Source organism: Lepidochelys olivacea, assembly GCF_965140295.1.
Source record: "Lepidochelys olivacea isolate rLepOli2 genome assembly, chromosome: 1".
NCBI classification, from domain to species: Eukaryota; Metazoa; Chordata; order Testudines; family Cheloniidae; genus Lepidochelys; species Lepidochelys olivacea.
In genome coordinates this window covers 113,999,457-114,015,660 of record NC_140411.1, presented here as the reverse complement: position 1 = coordinate 114,015,660, position 16,204 = coordinate 113,999,457, and the positions used below count along the sequence as shown (strand labels likewise).

Genomic DNA, 16,204 nt, shown 5'->3' with positions numbered 1-16,204 from the left:
AATGAACTCATAACAGACTTTTGCCAGCAGAATTGCTCGGCCGCACACGCAGCCCTACTCTCCTCATGCATTGAGACGAGGCCATGAAAGGGGAATGTCTGGTGCCTCCTTCTCAGTTCCTTCTGGCTTCCCATGACAAAAGCCAGAGCTGTCCATAGCTGTTTGCTTCAGTTATCCAGTGTTTTCTAAAAAGCTTTGTCAATATAGTATCTAGAGCAGAACTCACAGACAGGCACTCTAAGTGCCCTGTTACTAAGATCTCCAGCAGTACTGACGGATCCTGCAGCTTCTTAGCCTTACCCCCCAGCTTTTGGGGGACCTTCGGTATCAGTTCCGTGGGATCTGTTCATGACATCTTACCTGACCTGGTGTGGCTTAGGGAGGGATCGTGTCTCTTATGAGCAGCCCTCTGCAGGAATCTGCTCTTGTGCCCATGTGAGTGTGTCTTACTCTCGAGGTAAGGCTTGTCCTTAGGCTTCTGTGGCTCATGCTCAGAGGGGCACTGCCTGTCTGTGGAGGCCACTGTACAGGGCTGACTCCTTGGCCAGAATCAGAGTGTGCTGGGGTGTCATTTCCTCTTCCATCAAGAACTTGCGGAGACGGAGCTCATGGGCCTCTCTGGTTCTAGGGGGAAAAGGACTTACACTTCACTGAGATGTGTTCTTCTCCCAGACAGTATTTGAGAGCTCCTTGTAACACTACATCTTGAGGCAGTGCCTCTAACAGTGATTTGGGGGTGACAAAAGAGAGGTCAGTCAGGGCGTTTTCCTCCCCCAGCTCATAACTCCCTTACTGTGGATTTGTCAGGTAAAGCCCAGGACACCCGAGTGAGCTCACCCAGATGGTACTCTGCTGAGAAGTAGTACTGATGTAGCTGATCAACCCAACTATGAATCTGAAGGGGTCAATGCCCTGACCCAAACAGTGTCACACTGTGGTTAACACCTGGTGGACAGTGTGTAATGTGAAACTGTGGCCATACAAATAAGGATGCCAACTTTCAATGTCCATATGCATGCTAGGGCTTCCTGCTCTCCAGCTGAGTATTTCTGCTCAGCTGAGGAGAGAGCTTGGGAGGCAAATGCCACTAGGTGTTCCACCTCCTGGTGGATCTAGAAGAGCATAGCACCGAGAGCTAAAGCTGTGGCATCACACATAACTAGGGCCTTACCAAATTCGCCATCCATTTTGGTCAATTTCATGGCCATAGAATTTTAAAAATTGTAAATTTCATTATTTCAGATATTAAAATCTGAAATTTCACAGTGTTGTAACTGTAGGGGTCCTGACCCCTACAGAACTTCTTTCTTTTTTACAACAACAAGATTTGACACCCACAGAGAAGAGTCAATTGCTTCTATAATGTCCTCCTTGAGCAACAGAGAAACCTCTGTGGCTACAGTGAGTTCTGCAGAATGTTGTATAATTGGGATGAACAGGGAATTCACCCATGGACGAAGTCAGAGGTATGGCAACAGAGAGACCAGAGGAGACCTTATGGAGTACATCTCTCCAATCATTCCCCACAAGGTGGATTTCTGTTTACTGTGTGTTTAATACTTTAAAGTCCAGTGCCTGGAACAGATCCAACCTGAGAATGTTGGCTCCAGAACAGGCCACATAAAGTGGGAACATTCCCTTTTCTCATTGATGATACATCACGGGGAGATCCACCATCCTCAACGAAGTGATTTTCACATTGCCATATCTGGATAGCGTGGACTGTGCTGGCCACAAGGTGAAACAGGCGAAATATCTATAGTACGTGGGTGTACGTGGGTGTAGTTTACTAGTGACACTCATGTCCAGTGTCCACCAGCAGCAGTATCTCCACACCTGCTAAATGGCAAGGGCAAATTTTAAAACTCTCTCAGGCCCGTGTAACCAAGTGGATCCCCTCAGGGATGGTATCTTCCTCCATCTCTTGGTCATCCATATAGGTGACGGCTGGGGCAGAGCGACACCATCTGGCAAAATGGTTACGTTTTCCACATCGGCAGCACATTTGTCCCTCAGCTGGACACTCCCGGAGCCCCTGACAGTGCCGGGCTCAGCAATACTTGCTGCAGCAAGGAGCCGTGTCAGCACTCTGCTCCTGCATCCGCCAATGATTAGAGCGATTCTCCTCATTCACCCACACGGTTACCTGGCCCTCTGTCAATATGCTGTACCAGGGTGGCTTCAGTGATGTATGGTGTGAATGAGGATCCTGAAGAAGAACCTGGAGAGGTCTGGGTCTGGGAAAGGGTCTAAACCTCTTGAGTTGCAAATACAAATTGACAGCCAATCTCCACCACCCTGTACTGTCAGGGAATCTGGTCCATTAGGAGGCAATCCTGCAAATGTGGGGGTGGAATCTTCTCCATAAATTGATCCTGAATCATCTGATCAGTTAGGGGTGCAAATTTGCACAGATCTGCCAGTTCCCGGAGGCTGGCTGCAAACTGCTGGACTGACTCCCCAGGGAGTTACCTTGCTGCTGAAACTTAATGCGTTCGACCATTGCATTGGGTGTAGGTGAAAGTGGGCTGCTAGTGCCCTCTCTCTGCCTCCTGATACAATATGTTCGTCTCCAGAGTGGAGAAAATCCAAAAGCCTTCGGCACCTGGAATAGAAACGTGTGCTGGTGAGCTTCAGGCGCCACTTCCAGACCATCTGCCTTCAAGTACATATCTAATGCTACAATTCACCTGGTCCATGGCAAGCATGGGTCTCCTGGTAGCACCAGGAATGGGGTAGGTGTGGTCACAGAGACTGGGAATTGCCTGGTAGCCGGGGCCACCCCTGGGTCCCACATCTTGTTGCCAAGTTATTGGAATACCACAGTGAAGACTACTCAGGTTTAAATGCAAACAAGAACTAACTTTTCTTCCAGGAGTCTTATGGGCAGCCCCTCTCTATGTTTCTTCAGGACCACCTGGGGCTCCTCATCCTCCAGGCTCCACTTCCTGGTTTCTTAAAGGAGCCACATCCCATAAGCAGCCATTCCCAACTACTACACTGGCGAAAGTCTCCAACTCAAGTGCATTGGGAGCACATATACCTGTCATGGATGTGTAGGTGCACAACACATCTTGAAGAACAACAGTTACTGTAGGTAGGTAAGTTACTGTAGGTAAGCCATTTTTTCCTGCAGGTCCTGAATTTTATCCTCAGTGCCACACCTGTAGAACCCAAACCTCCAAATAAAACAGAAGGGGTTGATCTAGCACTAATCCTTGAGTGCAGGGTTTGCCTGGCCCTATTCTATCTTCTAAATGGAGTGGAGTATTAAAGCTTGTCTGATGGAGATATGTTACTCCTTTTTGTTTTTATTCCTTTTGAAGACGGTATTAGGAATTAGCTCTATAAATAAGCTGTGAACAGACGTGTTAGATTTGTCTATTATCCAGGTTGCCTTGGGAGAGAGAAAGTTTTGTGCACCAAACATGAGAAACTGTACAGCTGTTGGCTTGCGTATTGTTTACGTGTTGATGCTAGCCAATAATGCTCGTCTTGCCTCATCAAAAATGTACAGTCTTAAAAGTAATGGCATTCTAGTTCGTAGAAATGAGAACTGCTGGAAAAGCTCCAAGACCCAGGCAGAGAGTAGACAGAGCAGATAAATTGTAAATCGAGCGTAGGGATATTGCATATACCTTACCGGGATTCATTTTATACTAATGCTCAAATTGGAAGAGCAGTGATGCTAGTCCCCTCACAAGTGATGGTAAATTCCAATTTATTTCATTTTTCATCCACTAATGTTTAGAAGCTGGGGAATATTGTACCCACCCATCCCTCCTGAATTACCACTGATATGTACATGAATCCAGCCTCTTCTGGGCTATGTAGCTGTAACAGTGCTTCTTGTAATGAATCTTAGATGTCACCTGATTATTATTAGTTGCATCAGTCCTGCTAGATGTATGCCCTGTTTAGTCAGTCAGTGTTTACAACCAGCCACTTTCTGACAGAATAGTGCTAAACTAGACTTCAGTGGAGGTGCACTGATTTACTCTCTAGCTGAGAGTCCAGCCTTCAGCATAAAACTCTGAGGCAAAATGAGTATTTAAAAGAGAAGCACTGTATCAGTTGTTTTCAAATAACTCAGTCATTCTGCTCTGACTGCAAGGCAGACATTTCCTAAGGAAATGCAATGTCTGGCGAACTATACAAAAGCTATGGAAAAAGGCATTGAAGCCAAGCATGCAGAAGCATAGAAAAGTGTCATAGAAGAGTTTTAACGGGGCCATGCATAGAATTATAGAGGTGTGTGCGTCCCAGAGTAGGCCATGGAGATGGATTCTCTGGAACCCAGTTAGATTTATATTGGCCGCCTAGAAATTATGGCAGTAAGTGAGCAATTAAAAGTGATTTGCACACACCCAGCAACTTTGTATAAATGGTAATTCATTAAAACAGGCCTTTATGAGGGACTTGCTCTTAGACAACAGGAAGGTGGTTGGCCATTCCTCTACTGCTATTTTAAACTTCACAAGTGAAAATGGGACTCCCCAGGATGAAACGTATGGGTATAAAAAGGAACATGTCACAAATGAGTTAAATTGTTGAACACCAAGTAATTTTATCCTGCTAAAATTATAATCTAGGAGAAAAAAATTCAGGTAGACCAAATTATGAATAAGCTTTTTATGATAAAAAGCTAAGGATGTGCTCCCGCATTGAGCACACAAAGGTTCTTACCATGGCTTAGGAGACACCATTCCTTACAGCCACATTCCCAAGCATCTGGCTCAAAATGTGTTGCTGGAGTCACAATGTAACGAGTAACTTTTAATTTTGTATTAATGCATGTTTGATTACTCTATAAAATGCATTATTGCAAAATTAAAAAGGCATTGAACTACACAAAATATATTAGAAGAAAAACCCTAGGAATTTGAAAACTTATATTTAAAGCTTTACATATAAGTATCTGATCCCATGTAGACTTTTGGGGCCAGATTCCTTGATTCAACATGGTCACTCCCAGCAGAGAATTCACTCCCAGCAGAGAATTCACTCTATGTAGGGGGAATCTCCTCAGAGTATGCCAGATCAGGATTGTGACCTGTTGGGGGAGGAGGGGGAGGGGGAGAAAAAGCATAGTGGAGCTGAGGTCTTTCATGCCCAGTCCTATGCTGGCATAAAGAGAATTTATGACAGGCTGGACAGCCCTGAATCAGGGAGCCACAACTGGCACCTTCTGGCTGCCACTCTCAGCTCACATCATTAAGCTTCAAGTAGTAGATTCTACTACACCTACCTTTCTATTAGCAGGTTAAAAATGAAGTGAATGATGGTTCCTGCTCCAAACCGCTTTCCATAGGCAGAAAGTTCCACCTGTATCAGCAGTAGGTGATTAAGTCTGTGATCCTGCAAGTGGATCTGGGTGGGCAGATCTCGGTACTCACATAGATCCAGTTGCAGGATCAGGGACTTAGTTCTCTGGATACAAACCTCATCATGTGATATTGATATCAGGCTTAGAACCAGCTTCCTCTCCCAATTATTTTCCTTTTACTAACTTCAAAGACTTATTTTCTCTCTCTCCTATATGTGAATGTTCTGTGGGATTAGTTCTGGTCCTCAACAGCTAAAAAAGCTTGCCATGGATACAAACTAACCTGTGCTGCGAAGGGTGGACATTGACTGTGCAATTATTTAACTTTCATTTCTAACAGAGCACTCTAATGACTTTTTGACAGCTCATGAATAATAGTCAATGCTGTGAACATAGTACTCCCGAAGAGAGATTTCCCCAGCACTTAGCCCTCCCCTCAAGTAGGCTGGCCTCAGGAATGTGGATGCTGATTATGCTTGTTATTATAAACAATTTAGAAAGAGCTGAGTTCAACCAGTCATTGCACAGAGTCCATAGAAACAATCCAGTGAGGCTGTGATCTGTCTTGCAGTCCAGGCAAGGAGAGAAAGCCAGCATGACTTCCCTCCTGCAGGATAAACTTCAGGAGATCCACAGTCAGGCTCCTTCTCCCAGCAAAGACTTCCATCACTTTACCATCACCAAACCAGAGGTAAAAAGTGTTCATTGACTTTCAATTAGCATTGTAAAAAAATCAACAGCTCATAATTGTGTTTCTCAAAATGTTACACTTTGTATTCAAAGCATATATAGTGTCACACAATGTTTCCAACATTTTTTTGCATCACAGTAATGTCAGAAGATGTCGTTTGTAGAATAAGTTTAGTCCTATAATTTGTATTGACTGATTTTAATGCTTTGCTAAAGAAGATGCTTAAAACAAAGCGAATTTGAATTTCTTTTTCAAACTTGCAGTAAATTATCTGACATTCACTGTGCTGTTGGTAGTGATACTTTCACTCCTTGCTTTGTTAGTTTTGATAGTTCAATAGCAACCTAATATTCCATCATCATAGCAATACATGCAAAAAACTGTCTTAATATGACAGTAAGCTTGCAGAGTTAAAATCACTTATCCAAGAAATGAAAAAGCTAGGTTCCAGCAGCAGTGAAAACTTGGCTGGTTTTCACATGTTTTATGCCTTGTAGTATATGGATAATTTTTTCAAAAGCATCTATTACTTAGGAGTCTAAGTCCTAGTCTCAAAAGTGACTTAGGCAGCACAGCTGAACTCTTATACAAAGTCAATAGGACTTCATCTTCTAAATGCCTTTTTCAAAGTGTAACTTAGGCACATTTGAAAATTTTACCCTATATTTTGAAAATGTCTAATCCAATGGTTCTCATCCTTTTCCATTCTGGGATGCCAGGCATATGCGCCGAGTTTCTCATGTGCCAGGAGGTGCTCCCCCTGGCTCCGCCCCAGGTCCTAATTGATCTCCATCCCTTCCCCCAGGGCCCCACCCCCACCCTGCCTCTTTCTGCCTCAGTTCTGCCTCTGCCCCGCCTCTTCCCGCTCCCTCCCCTGAGTGTGCCAGGCCCTCGCTCCTCCCCCCTGGCACCTCCTGCATGCTGCGGAACAGCTGAATTCAGCTGGTGGGAGGCGCTGAGGAGATAGGAAGGCACTGATATGGGGTTGCTGGTGGGTGCTTAGCACCCCCCATTTTTTCCCCATGGGTGTCCTAGGTTCCTTTCCCTTTGTTTTCATGTATGGTATAAGAGTTGTGCTTAACAAATCTGTCATAATTGAGAAAAATAATGTTAATAAAGAGACAAACAAGTACAAGACTGTATGTGATGTTGACTCAAGTTTTTTAGGCTAGCGAATTTAAAACAGAGAAACAAAATCCTGTAGATTATTTCAGAGAGGCTGTGTGGTTTTGTTTTACACCAACTTACAAATGAGCGTGTTTAATTGATGCATACATCTGCAGTTTTGTGACCCCCAAAAGCAGTATTGGAAGAGTGATATGCTGTACAATTGTTTTTGTAAGCACTGATAAAAAGCTTCTTTGTGATTCTAGTCCTAAATTTGTATCTTTTCTTAAAAGATTACGAATGGGTTGTACAGTGTGAGATCAAAGTCCTCAGCCTCTGCATAGCTGTTTTTTGTTTGAATTTATTTTTGGCTAAATTTAATTGAATTTAGTCCCTGTATCCACACTCATTCTTCTTGGTGCTGGCTGTTGTAGGTGATCTGGAGGTCATGGAGGATTTCCTTTCAGCCTAATCAAGAAAAGATTTTCCCAAAGGAAGTGAGAAAACCCCACAGCGATATTTTGCTGAATGAACAGTTACACAGCAAGTATTGAGTTAGCAAACACAGAACAAACAGTATGACTAACGTTTTCTCTCTCCTCTGTGATATATATATGTCCTAATACCACTGCTGGTTTGGGGATATATGCTGTCGTAGTGTATGCACTCTCCATCCCCATTTTGGGGTGGGTCGTGGGGGCACCGTGGTTACAGTCTACCAGATTATCCTCATGCTTAAGAGAGCATGGTTTACAGGTTAAAATCAATATGGCAACTCTTGAGTTCGGTGCTGTGTGGCCTAATGGCCAGAAACAATATGGCTGCCCTCAGGCACAAGGCAGTACGGCCTAATGGCCAGAGTCAATATGGCTGCCCTCAGGCACAAGGCAGTACGGCCTAATGGCCAGAGTCAATATGGCTGCCCTTGGGATCAGGGCTGCAGGGCTTAATGGCTGCAGTCAGGGGCCACCACACAGGGGGGTGAAAGCTGGGGTAGGGGGACCTGGGCCCTCCCGGCTCCACCAGCTCCCAGTCCAGGGCCCTGTCAATGGCAAGTATGGTCACCACCCAGTAAGTGGGGCTCCTACTGCAACACTCTGACCTTCCTTGGATGGGAAATACCAGTCACACCTCCTCCCTGGTCAACTTCCTACTGTGTCTCCTGAAGCCGGGGTCTGTACTCCATCAGGGTCTCCGAGCTCCTTGGTGCAGGTAGCTCCCCGGGATTCCAACTCTGGTTGGCCGGCCGTAGGCCACAAGTCTCCAGTCTGGTCCTCGAGATCACTGGTTCCTGCAGTCAGGTGCTGAAGTGATTCCTGGGCTGGAGCCTCCACCAAGTGTCCTCCCTCCTTGGCAGTCAGCCTAGAATGAGCTGGTCTGCTCCCTTTTATACTGAGCCAGCAATTGGAGAATACCCAGCAGGGTCTGAGGGGTGGGACTTCCGCCGCCCATAATGTGGGGTTAACCCTTTCTTGTATAGTGCGGGGTATGCACACCCTGTCACATATACCCTTCTTTTTACCTGGTTAAAAACTTTATCCTCAAATCCACAACTCATTCCTGAAATCATTTTATACTATTTCATAGATTCCAATCATGTGTTTGTCTCTTCTCCCCCTCAACAATGCCCATAATGTGGGGTTAACCCTTTCTTGTATAGTGCGGGGTATGCACACCCTGTCACATATACTTTATCCTCAAATCCACAACTCATTCCTGAAATCATTTTATACTATTTCATAGATTCCAATCTATGGAATAGCTATCATGTGTTTGTCTCTTCTCCTCCTCAACAATGTCCATTATATAGAAGATCCTTGGACATAATTTGCAGACCAGGATTTATCCTTCGTGCCCATGTAGAAGCAATACAATTATCTATATCAACAAATTAGGTTTTTTCTCATAGTGAGACACTTGACAGTAACAAAGATAAAGTAGTGGTGTGCAATATAGTCACTGCATAGGACTATTTTCATTTATTTCAATCCCTTTTGGGATCAGTCAGTTATTTTAGAATTTTCTGTTTGTTTTTGTTAAATGGTGATGGTTGTAATGAACAGGGCACTAAACATGTAACCCCATATGGTACAGTAGCTATGGAGAAATCTATTAATCCTTGTAAGCGTCTTAAACACACATTGAAAACCCTTATGCCTTTTGTGACAAATGTGATACTTACATTTCAAAGTGTTTTCTTCTGAGGTAGCTGGTGTTTATATAAGGAACTGACAAGCTTTCAGTATGCAATGGTCTACAGCATTTTTATTGCAGCATGGTGTTCTAAGACAAGGAAATGGCCTGTGTTCATTCTGCTGAAGAAAACGCTACATCTTTCATTTGACATGCCTGGGCCTTTATTATTCCACTTTTAAGTATTATGGAAGTGCTAAATTATCTTTCCTGGGTTGGTAGTTAATATTATTTTAGTGAATTATCTTTAATTGAAATTTTGCTGGGGGTAGAACACTCAGTTCTGAAAGAAATTATATTACTGTCAATAAAGGGAGTTTAGCATCTCTTATTAGCAACTGTGATCTCTTTACATCTTGCCCAAGTTGTAGCTACAATGCAGTAATCAGTCCTTGCCGATACCTCCCCATTTTGTATCACATGAGTTCTCTTCTAGGCCTTTTTAGTGGCAGCAGATAATCCCTTCTTCATCAGCAGTGGGGTGACTTCCATTTGGTTTTGACCAGTAAGAGTTGATTTGTCTTCAGTATCACTAGCTTTACATATGTATTTTAAAAGTTCATTACACGTGTGTGACATTTTGGGGAACACCCGGGCAGGGGTTCTGTCACCACCTGACTTGTAACTTTGGGTGCCTTAATGCTATGGCTCTGAGTTCTGACACCAGTAGCCAGCCTACATGAATAAAGTGTCTCAGCCCTGGCTTCTAGCAGCCTAGTTACTCCGTGCATGGTAACCTCAACAACTTGCTCCAGTTCAGAGTTCCCCAAATCCATCTCCCCAAGTTCTTCACTATCAGACACTTGGGCTTTTCTGCTCTGGCTTGTCGCTCCCAAAGGCATGAAACCTGCCCCCAGTCATCAGTTCTCTTTGGAACACATTGGAAGCCCAGTTATCAGTTCTCTGTGGGACTCAGTTTGCTCATCAGACACCTGGTTGGTGTCAAAATAAGCAAAATGTTTATTTAGTAGAAAAATCATAGTTCAAGTGATTGCCCGCGTCCATTTCACTGTAGGTGCGTGTGTGCGCTTCAGTGCACAGTTGTCAAGAGAGGTTTTCCCTTAGCGGTACCTGGTGCGGGCGGCATGAGCACCTTCTGCTGCCTTGCGCACTGCACACAGGCATAAAGGGTGGAGCCACCCACCCTGACCCCTTCAGTTCCTTCCTACTGCTTGTGATGGTTGTCGAAGCTTCCATCCTTGCCTCTGCAAATCTTTTTGTCTAGTGTATAAATAGTGCCGGTTTTAGCATCTATATAGTTAGTTCAGTTTAGTGTCATTTAAAAGAATGTTTTTGTGGCTCCAGTGCCCAGTCTGTGTACCTGCCCTGATTCTGGCGATGTGCTGCACTCTTTGGGTTTCAAGCCCTGCCATTTTGGTGGTAAGGCAATGCTTAAAAGTGACCCTCACCCCACCTGCCCTAAGTGCTTGGGGAGGCTAACGTAAGTGACAGATGTAGCATCTGTAAGGGCTTTAAGTCCTGCTCCAAGAAAAACAGGGCAGCCAGACTTAAATTAATCGGCACTCCATCCTCCATCCGAACCATATGTGTTAGTTAGTAGTGCACCTCCAGCATTACTGGTACTGAGAGGCAGATTGGTGTTGCTGGCATCATAAAATGGACTGGTACCAGGGCCATCAAGGGAGGCACAGACGCTGAGTTCATCTAAGGACTCGGGAGTGAGCTCAAAGAGGAGGCACTCTCCAGAGCATATCACCAAGCAGGGGAGTTTGTTGATTCCAAAGACTAATATGGGCCTGTTGAGACCAACTTCTGAAGTACCATCATCGGGATCGCCTCACACCCCGGTACAGCAGAGCACTTTCCTGATACCATCTGATCCTGAGGCAACTGAGGCTGCAAGAGAGTTATTGAACCTCTCAGTAGCGCCATCACTGGCAGTTTAGGAGTCTTGCCCAGCACCAGCGCCCAAGGAACCAAAATTGGCGGCTTCACCTCCACACCATGCATGTCCAGCAGATTTGGCTGTTACTGTAGCAATGAAGATGGTCCTGTCTAGTAAAAAGCTGCAGATGAGCTCTCCTGTTCCCCTTTCTTCAGAGTCTGAACCTGCCTCACCGGTACTGATGGGTACAGAACAATAATGCTCACAAGAAGAGGATTCTTCTTTGTCAGATTTTGAAGTGGGTTCCCATGTGTCCCAGCCTAGCCATTTTCACCATCAGGAGCATACTACTTGTCCACCTTGGTTTCAGCACAATATCAACGGGGGGCATACCGACGGGACCCTTGGACCACACATAGTTGGGGATTGAGATCATACCACTGGCCCTTTTAGAACCTGTGGAGGTTTCCCCCTCAATCAAGAGTGTCCTCACATCCCCTTCAGCTGGCTCCAGGGTTGAAAGTAAGGCGGTACGGGCTGGTACGGTGTACCGGTAAAAGGTAGCTGCCAATACCGGCCTGGACTGCTGACTTTAAAGCGCTGCTTTAATGTCGCTGCCCCTTTTGTACCCATGATCAGCAGCCCTGCCGGGTCCCTACCCCATACCGGTAAGTTCTGCATTTTACTTTCACCCCTGGCTGGCTCTGCCTACGGGCTGTCAGGAGCACTGAAGCTGCAAACACCTTGCATCAGTACCAAGCCCAGCACTGATTAGGTTCAGGGCTCTTCTCACAGGCAAGCCTGAGAAGAATGGGAACTAGACCAGCCCCAGAACCAATGGCATCCTCTTCCTTATTCCCTGCTGAGGCAATTTTGGCAGACCCTATTTCTCTGACTCCTGATGATTTCAGGACACATCAGGAGTTGAAGATGATGAATTTGGCCCTGGACATCCACCCAGAGGAGGCTTGTGGACATCTTGACATTGGTGGCTCTGGCTAGTGTAGCTCTGCCTATTAATGAGATTATTTTAGAGCCCAACTAGGTTCTTTGGCAGACCCCAGTTCCCCTGCTGCCTACTGCAAAAAGGGTGGAGAGAAAGTAATATATCCCCTCTCAGGGGTTTGAACATCTATATCACATCCCCCACAGGGCTCCCTGGTAGTTTTGGCAGCCAATGAAAGTGGGAGACAGGGACACCAGTAATCAACCCTGAAGAACCAAGAGGCCAAGAAGTTGGACTTATTTGCAAGGAAGCTTTATTCCACAGGTAGGTTACAACTTGGTATTACAAGTGGGAAAGTTTTGTTGTGGTGATACAATTTTTCATGTGGGATACAATTTTAAAGTTCAAGGACAAGCTCCCAGATGATGCAAAACAGGATTTCCACATATTGATCGAGGAGGGCAAGTTGGTTGCCAGAGCAGCTCTGCAGGCTGGTCTGGATGCAGCAGATTCTGCAGCTCATGGCATGGCCTCTGCCATCGCTCTGAGACGTTCATCATGGTTGCAATCTTCTGACCTCCCTCCAGAGGTTCAGCAAACAGTTCAGGACCTCCCATTAGAAGGGTAACAGTCCCAGACCGCCAAAAAGGTGGGACAAACCAGAACAAACCAGAACAAATTATGGGAGGGAGGAGAGAGAAACAACCCTGGTCTCAGTTGGAGTGTATACCAAAAGGAACAACCTCAGACCACACCCTACTACCGGGGGCAGCCCAAGGCCTCAACTAGACCCCAAGGAACACTCCAGACTCCTTATTGTCCCACCACACCGTTCTCCAGCAACCCACCTCGCCCCAGTGACCCATCAGCTGGACAATGTTTAAATGTAATGAGCCGGGCATGTAAAGGCCAACTGCCCCAAGAACCCCAACAGATTACAGTTCATTGCACCGGGGTCACACCAAAGGTCCTCAGGTTCAGATGCCTCCCAGATACCCTCAGAGCGGAGGGAAACTGTGAGTGTGAGCGGGAATAAGGTCACAGCGTGAAGGGATACCGGAGCACAAGTGTCGGCTATCCATGCTTCTTTAGTGGACCCCAATTTAATTGACCCAGAGGTCCAAGTGATGATTCAACCCTTCAAGTCAAACTCTTTTGTCTTGCCTACAGCCAAGTTTCCGGTCCACTACAAGGGCTGGTCAGGAACGTGGACTTTTGCAGTCTATGATGATTATCCCATCCCCATCCTGTTGGGGGAAGACTTGGCCAGTCATGTGAAGCTAGCCAAGAGGGTGGGAATGGTCACCCGCAGCCAGGCTAAGCAAGCTGTCACACCTAGCTCTGTTCTGGAAACTTCTACCAGGACCCGGTCGGAGGTGATAAAACTGGACCCCATGCTAACGTCTTGAACAGCAATAGTGGATCCAGTCACAAAAACCCAGACAGAGCCAGTCCCAGAACTGGAACCGGTGGAACAACCAGCACCAGAACCATTACCAACACTGAATCCAGTACTTGCAACCCCAACACCAGAGGGCTGTACCGAACCTGCACCGGTAGCAGCAGATAACCTTACACAAGAGGCTCAGCTGAAGTCTGAACCCCAACATAGTGCACCAGCAAAAAGCGGTTCACAGTCAACGGAAATAGCCCCATCACCTGCATCGCTTCCAGAGGGACCAAGCCCAGGTCCACAATCCAATGAGGAACTGATGTCTCCAGCATCAAGGGAACAGTTCCAGACCGAACAGGAAGCAAATGAAAGCCTGCAGAGAGCTTAGACGGCAGCACAGAGCAACCCACCACCTCTCAGCTCTTCCAATCAATCCAGGTTTGTTGTAAAAAGAGAACTTTTATACAAGGAAACGTTTTCTGGTGAACACCAGGAACACTGGCATCCCCAGAGACAGTTGGTAGATCCAGCTAAATACCGGGTAAAGCTATTAAGCTTAGCCCCTGATCATCCTAGTGGCCATGCTGAGGTGAACAGTACCAAAAAACATTTGGGAAAGTCGTTCCACTGGGAGGAAATGGGCAAAAATGTTTCTACCTATGTCCGGACTTGTGAGGTGTGCCAAAGAGTTGGAAAACCCCAAGACCAGGTCAAAGCCCCTCTCCAGCCACTCCCCATCGTTGAGGTTCCATTTCAGCGAGTAGCTGTGGATATTCTGGGTCCTTTTCCGAAAAAGACACCTAAAGGAAAGCAGTACATACTGACTTTCATGGATTTTGCCACCCCTTACCATCATCAAACAATGGCCTGGTGGAGAAGTTTAATGGAACTTTGGGGCCATTTATCAATACATAAATTCATAAATGAGCACTCTAATGATTGGGACCTAGTGTTGCAGCAGTTGCTCTTTGCCTACAGAGCTGTACCACATCCCAGTTTAGGGTTTTCACCATTTGAACTTGTATATGGCCACGAGGTTAAGGGACCATTACAGTTGGTGAAGCAGCAATAGGAGGGGTTTACACCTTCTCCAGGAACTAACATTCTGGACTTTGTAACCAACCTACAAACCACCCTCCAAACCTCTTTAGCCCTTGCTAAAGAAAACCTAAAGGATGCTCAAAAAGAGCAAAAAGCCTGGTATGATAAACATGCCAGAGAGCGTTCCTTCAAAGTAGGGGACCAGGTCATGGTCTTAAAGGCGCTCCAGGCCCATGAAATGGAAGCGTCGTCGGAAGGGCCATTCATGGTCCAAGAGCGCTTGGGAGCTGTTAATTATCTCATAGCCTTCCCCACCTCCAACCAAAAGCCTAAGGTGTACTATATTAATTCTCTAAAGCCCTTTTATTCCAGAGAATTAATTTATTTCAGAGAACTGTTTGTCAGTTTACAGCCCAGGGAGAAGATGATGCTAAGTGGCCTGAAGGTGTCTACTACAAAGGAAAAAGTGATGGTGGCGTGGAAGAGGTGAACCTCTCCATGACCCTTGGGTGTATGCAGCGACAGCCGATCCAGGAGCTGTGCACTAGCTATGTGCCGACATTCTCAGCCACACCAGGACTGACTGAATGGGCATACCACTCCATTGACACAGGTAATGCTCACCCAAATAGAGCCCAACCTTACCGGGTGTCTCCTCAAGCTAAAACTGCTATAGAACAGGAGATCCAGGATATGCTACAGATGGGTATAATCTGCCCCTCCCACAAGGCATGGGCATCTCCAGTGGTTCTAGCTCCCAAACCAGATGGGGAGATACATTTTTGCGTGGACTACCGTAAGCTAAATGCTGTAACTCACCCAGACAACTATCCAATGCCACGCACAGATGAACTATTGAAGAAACTGGGATGGGCCCAGTTCATCTCTACCTTGGACTTAACCAAGGAGTACTGGCAGGTACCGCTAGATGAATCCGCCAAGGAAAGGTCAGCCTTCATCACACGTCGGGCTGTATGAGTTTAATGTGCTCCCTTTCGGACTGCGGAATGCACCCGTCACCTTCCAAAAACTTGTAGATGGTCTCCTAGCGGGATTGGGAGAATATGCAGTCGCCTACCTTGACGATGTGGCCATATTTTCGAATTCCTGGGGAGAACACCTGGGACACCTACAAAAAGTCTTCGAGCGCATAAGGGAGGCAGGACTAACTGTTAAGGCTAAAAAGTGTCAAATAGGCGTAAACAGAGTGACCTACCTTGGACACCAGGTGAGTCAAGGAACAATCAACCCCCTACAGGCCAAAGTGGATGCTATCCAAAAGTGGCCTGTCCCAAAGTCAAAGAAACAGGTCCAATCCTTCTTAGGCTTGGCCGGATATTACAGGCGATTTGTACCGCAATACAGCCAAATCACCGCCCCACTGACAGACCTAACCAAAAAGAAACAGTCAAATGCCGTTCAGTGGACTGAAGAGTGTCAGAAGGCCTTTAACCAGCTTAAAGCAACACTTATGTCTGACCCTGTGTTAAGGGCCCCAGACTTTGACAAACCGTTCCTAGTAACCACAGATGTGTCCGAGCGTGGTGTGGGAGCAGTCTTAATGCAGGAAGGACCAAATCAAAAGTTCCATCCTGTTGTGTTTCTCAGCAAAAAGCTGTCTGAGAGGGAAAGCCACTGGTCAATCAGTAAAAAGGAATGTT

General features: G+C 46.0%; 1 protein-coding gene across 2 annotated transcripts in view; it reads left to right on the top strand.

Moving 5' to 3' along the window:
- The window catches only part of LOC311511714 (F-box only protein 36-like), a 35,189-nt gene that overhangs the window by 11,419 nt on the left and 7,566 nt on the right, over nt 1–16,204 (top strand). Inside the window, exons 3-5 of one of the 2 annotated variants that reach the window (XM_084612524.1) lie at nt 2,912–3,097; nt 5,898–6,017; nt 7,559–7,667. In XM_084612524.1, the coding sequence (XP_084468650.1) occupies nt 5,922–6,017; nt 7,559–7,667 (205 nt within the window). In that variant the 5' untranslated portion in view covers nt 2,912–3,097; nt 5,898–5,921. Of the gene's footprint in view, nt 1–2,911; nt 3,102–5,897; nt 6,018–7,558; nt 7,668–16,204 lie in introns of both variants that reach the window. The other variant, XM_084612525.1, reaches the window with a different exon arrangement.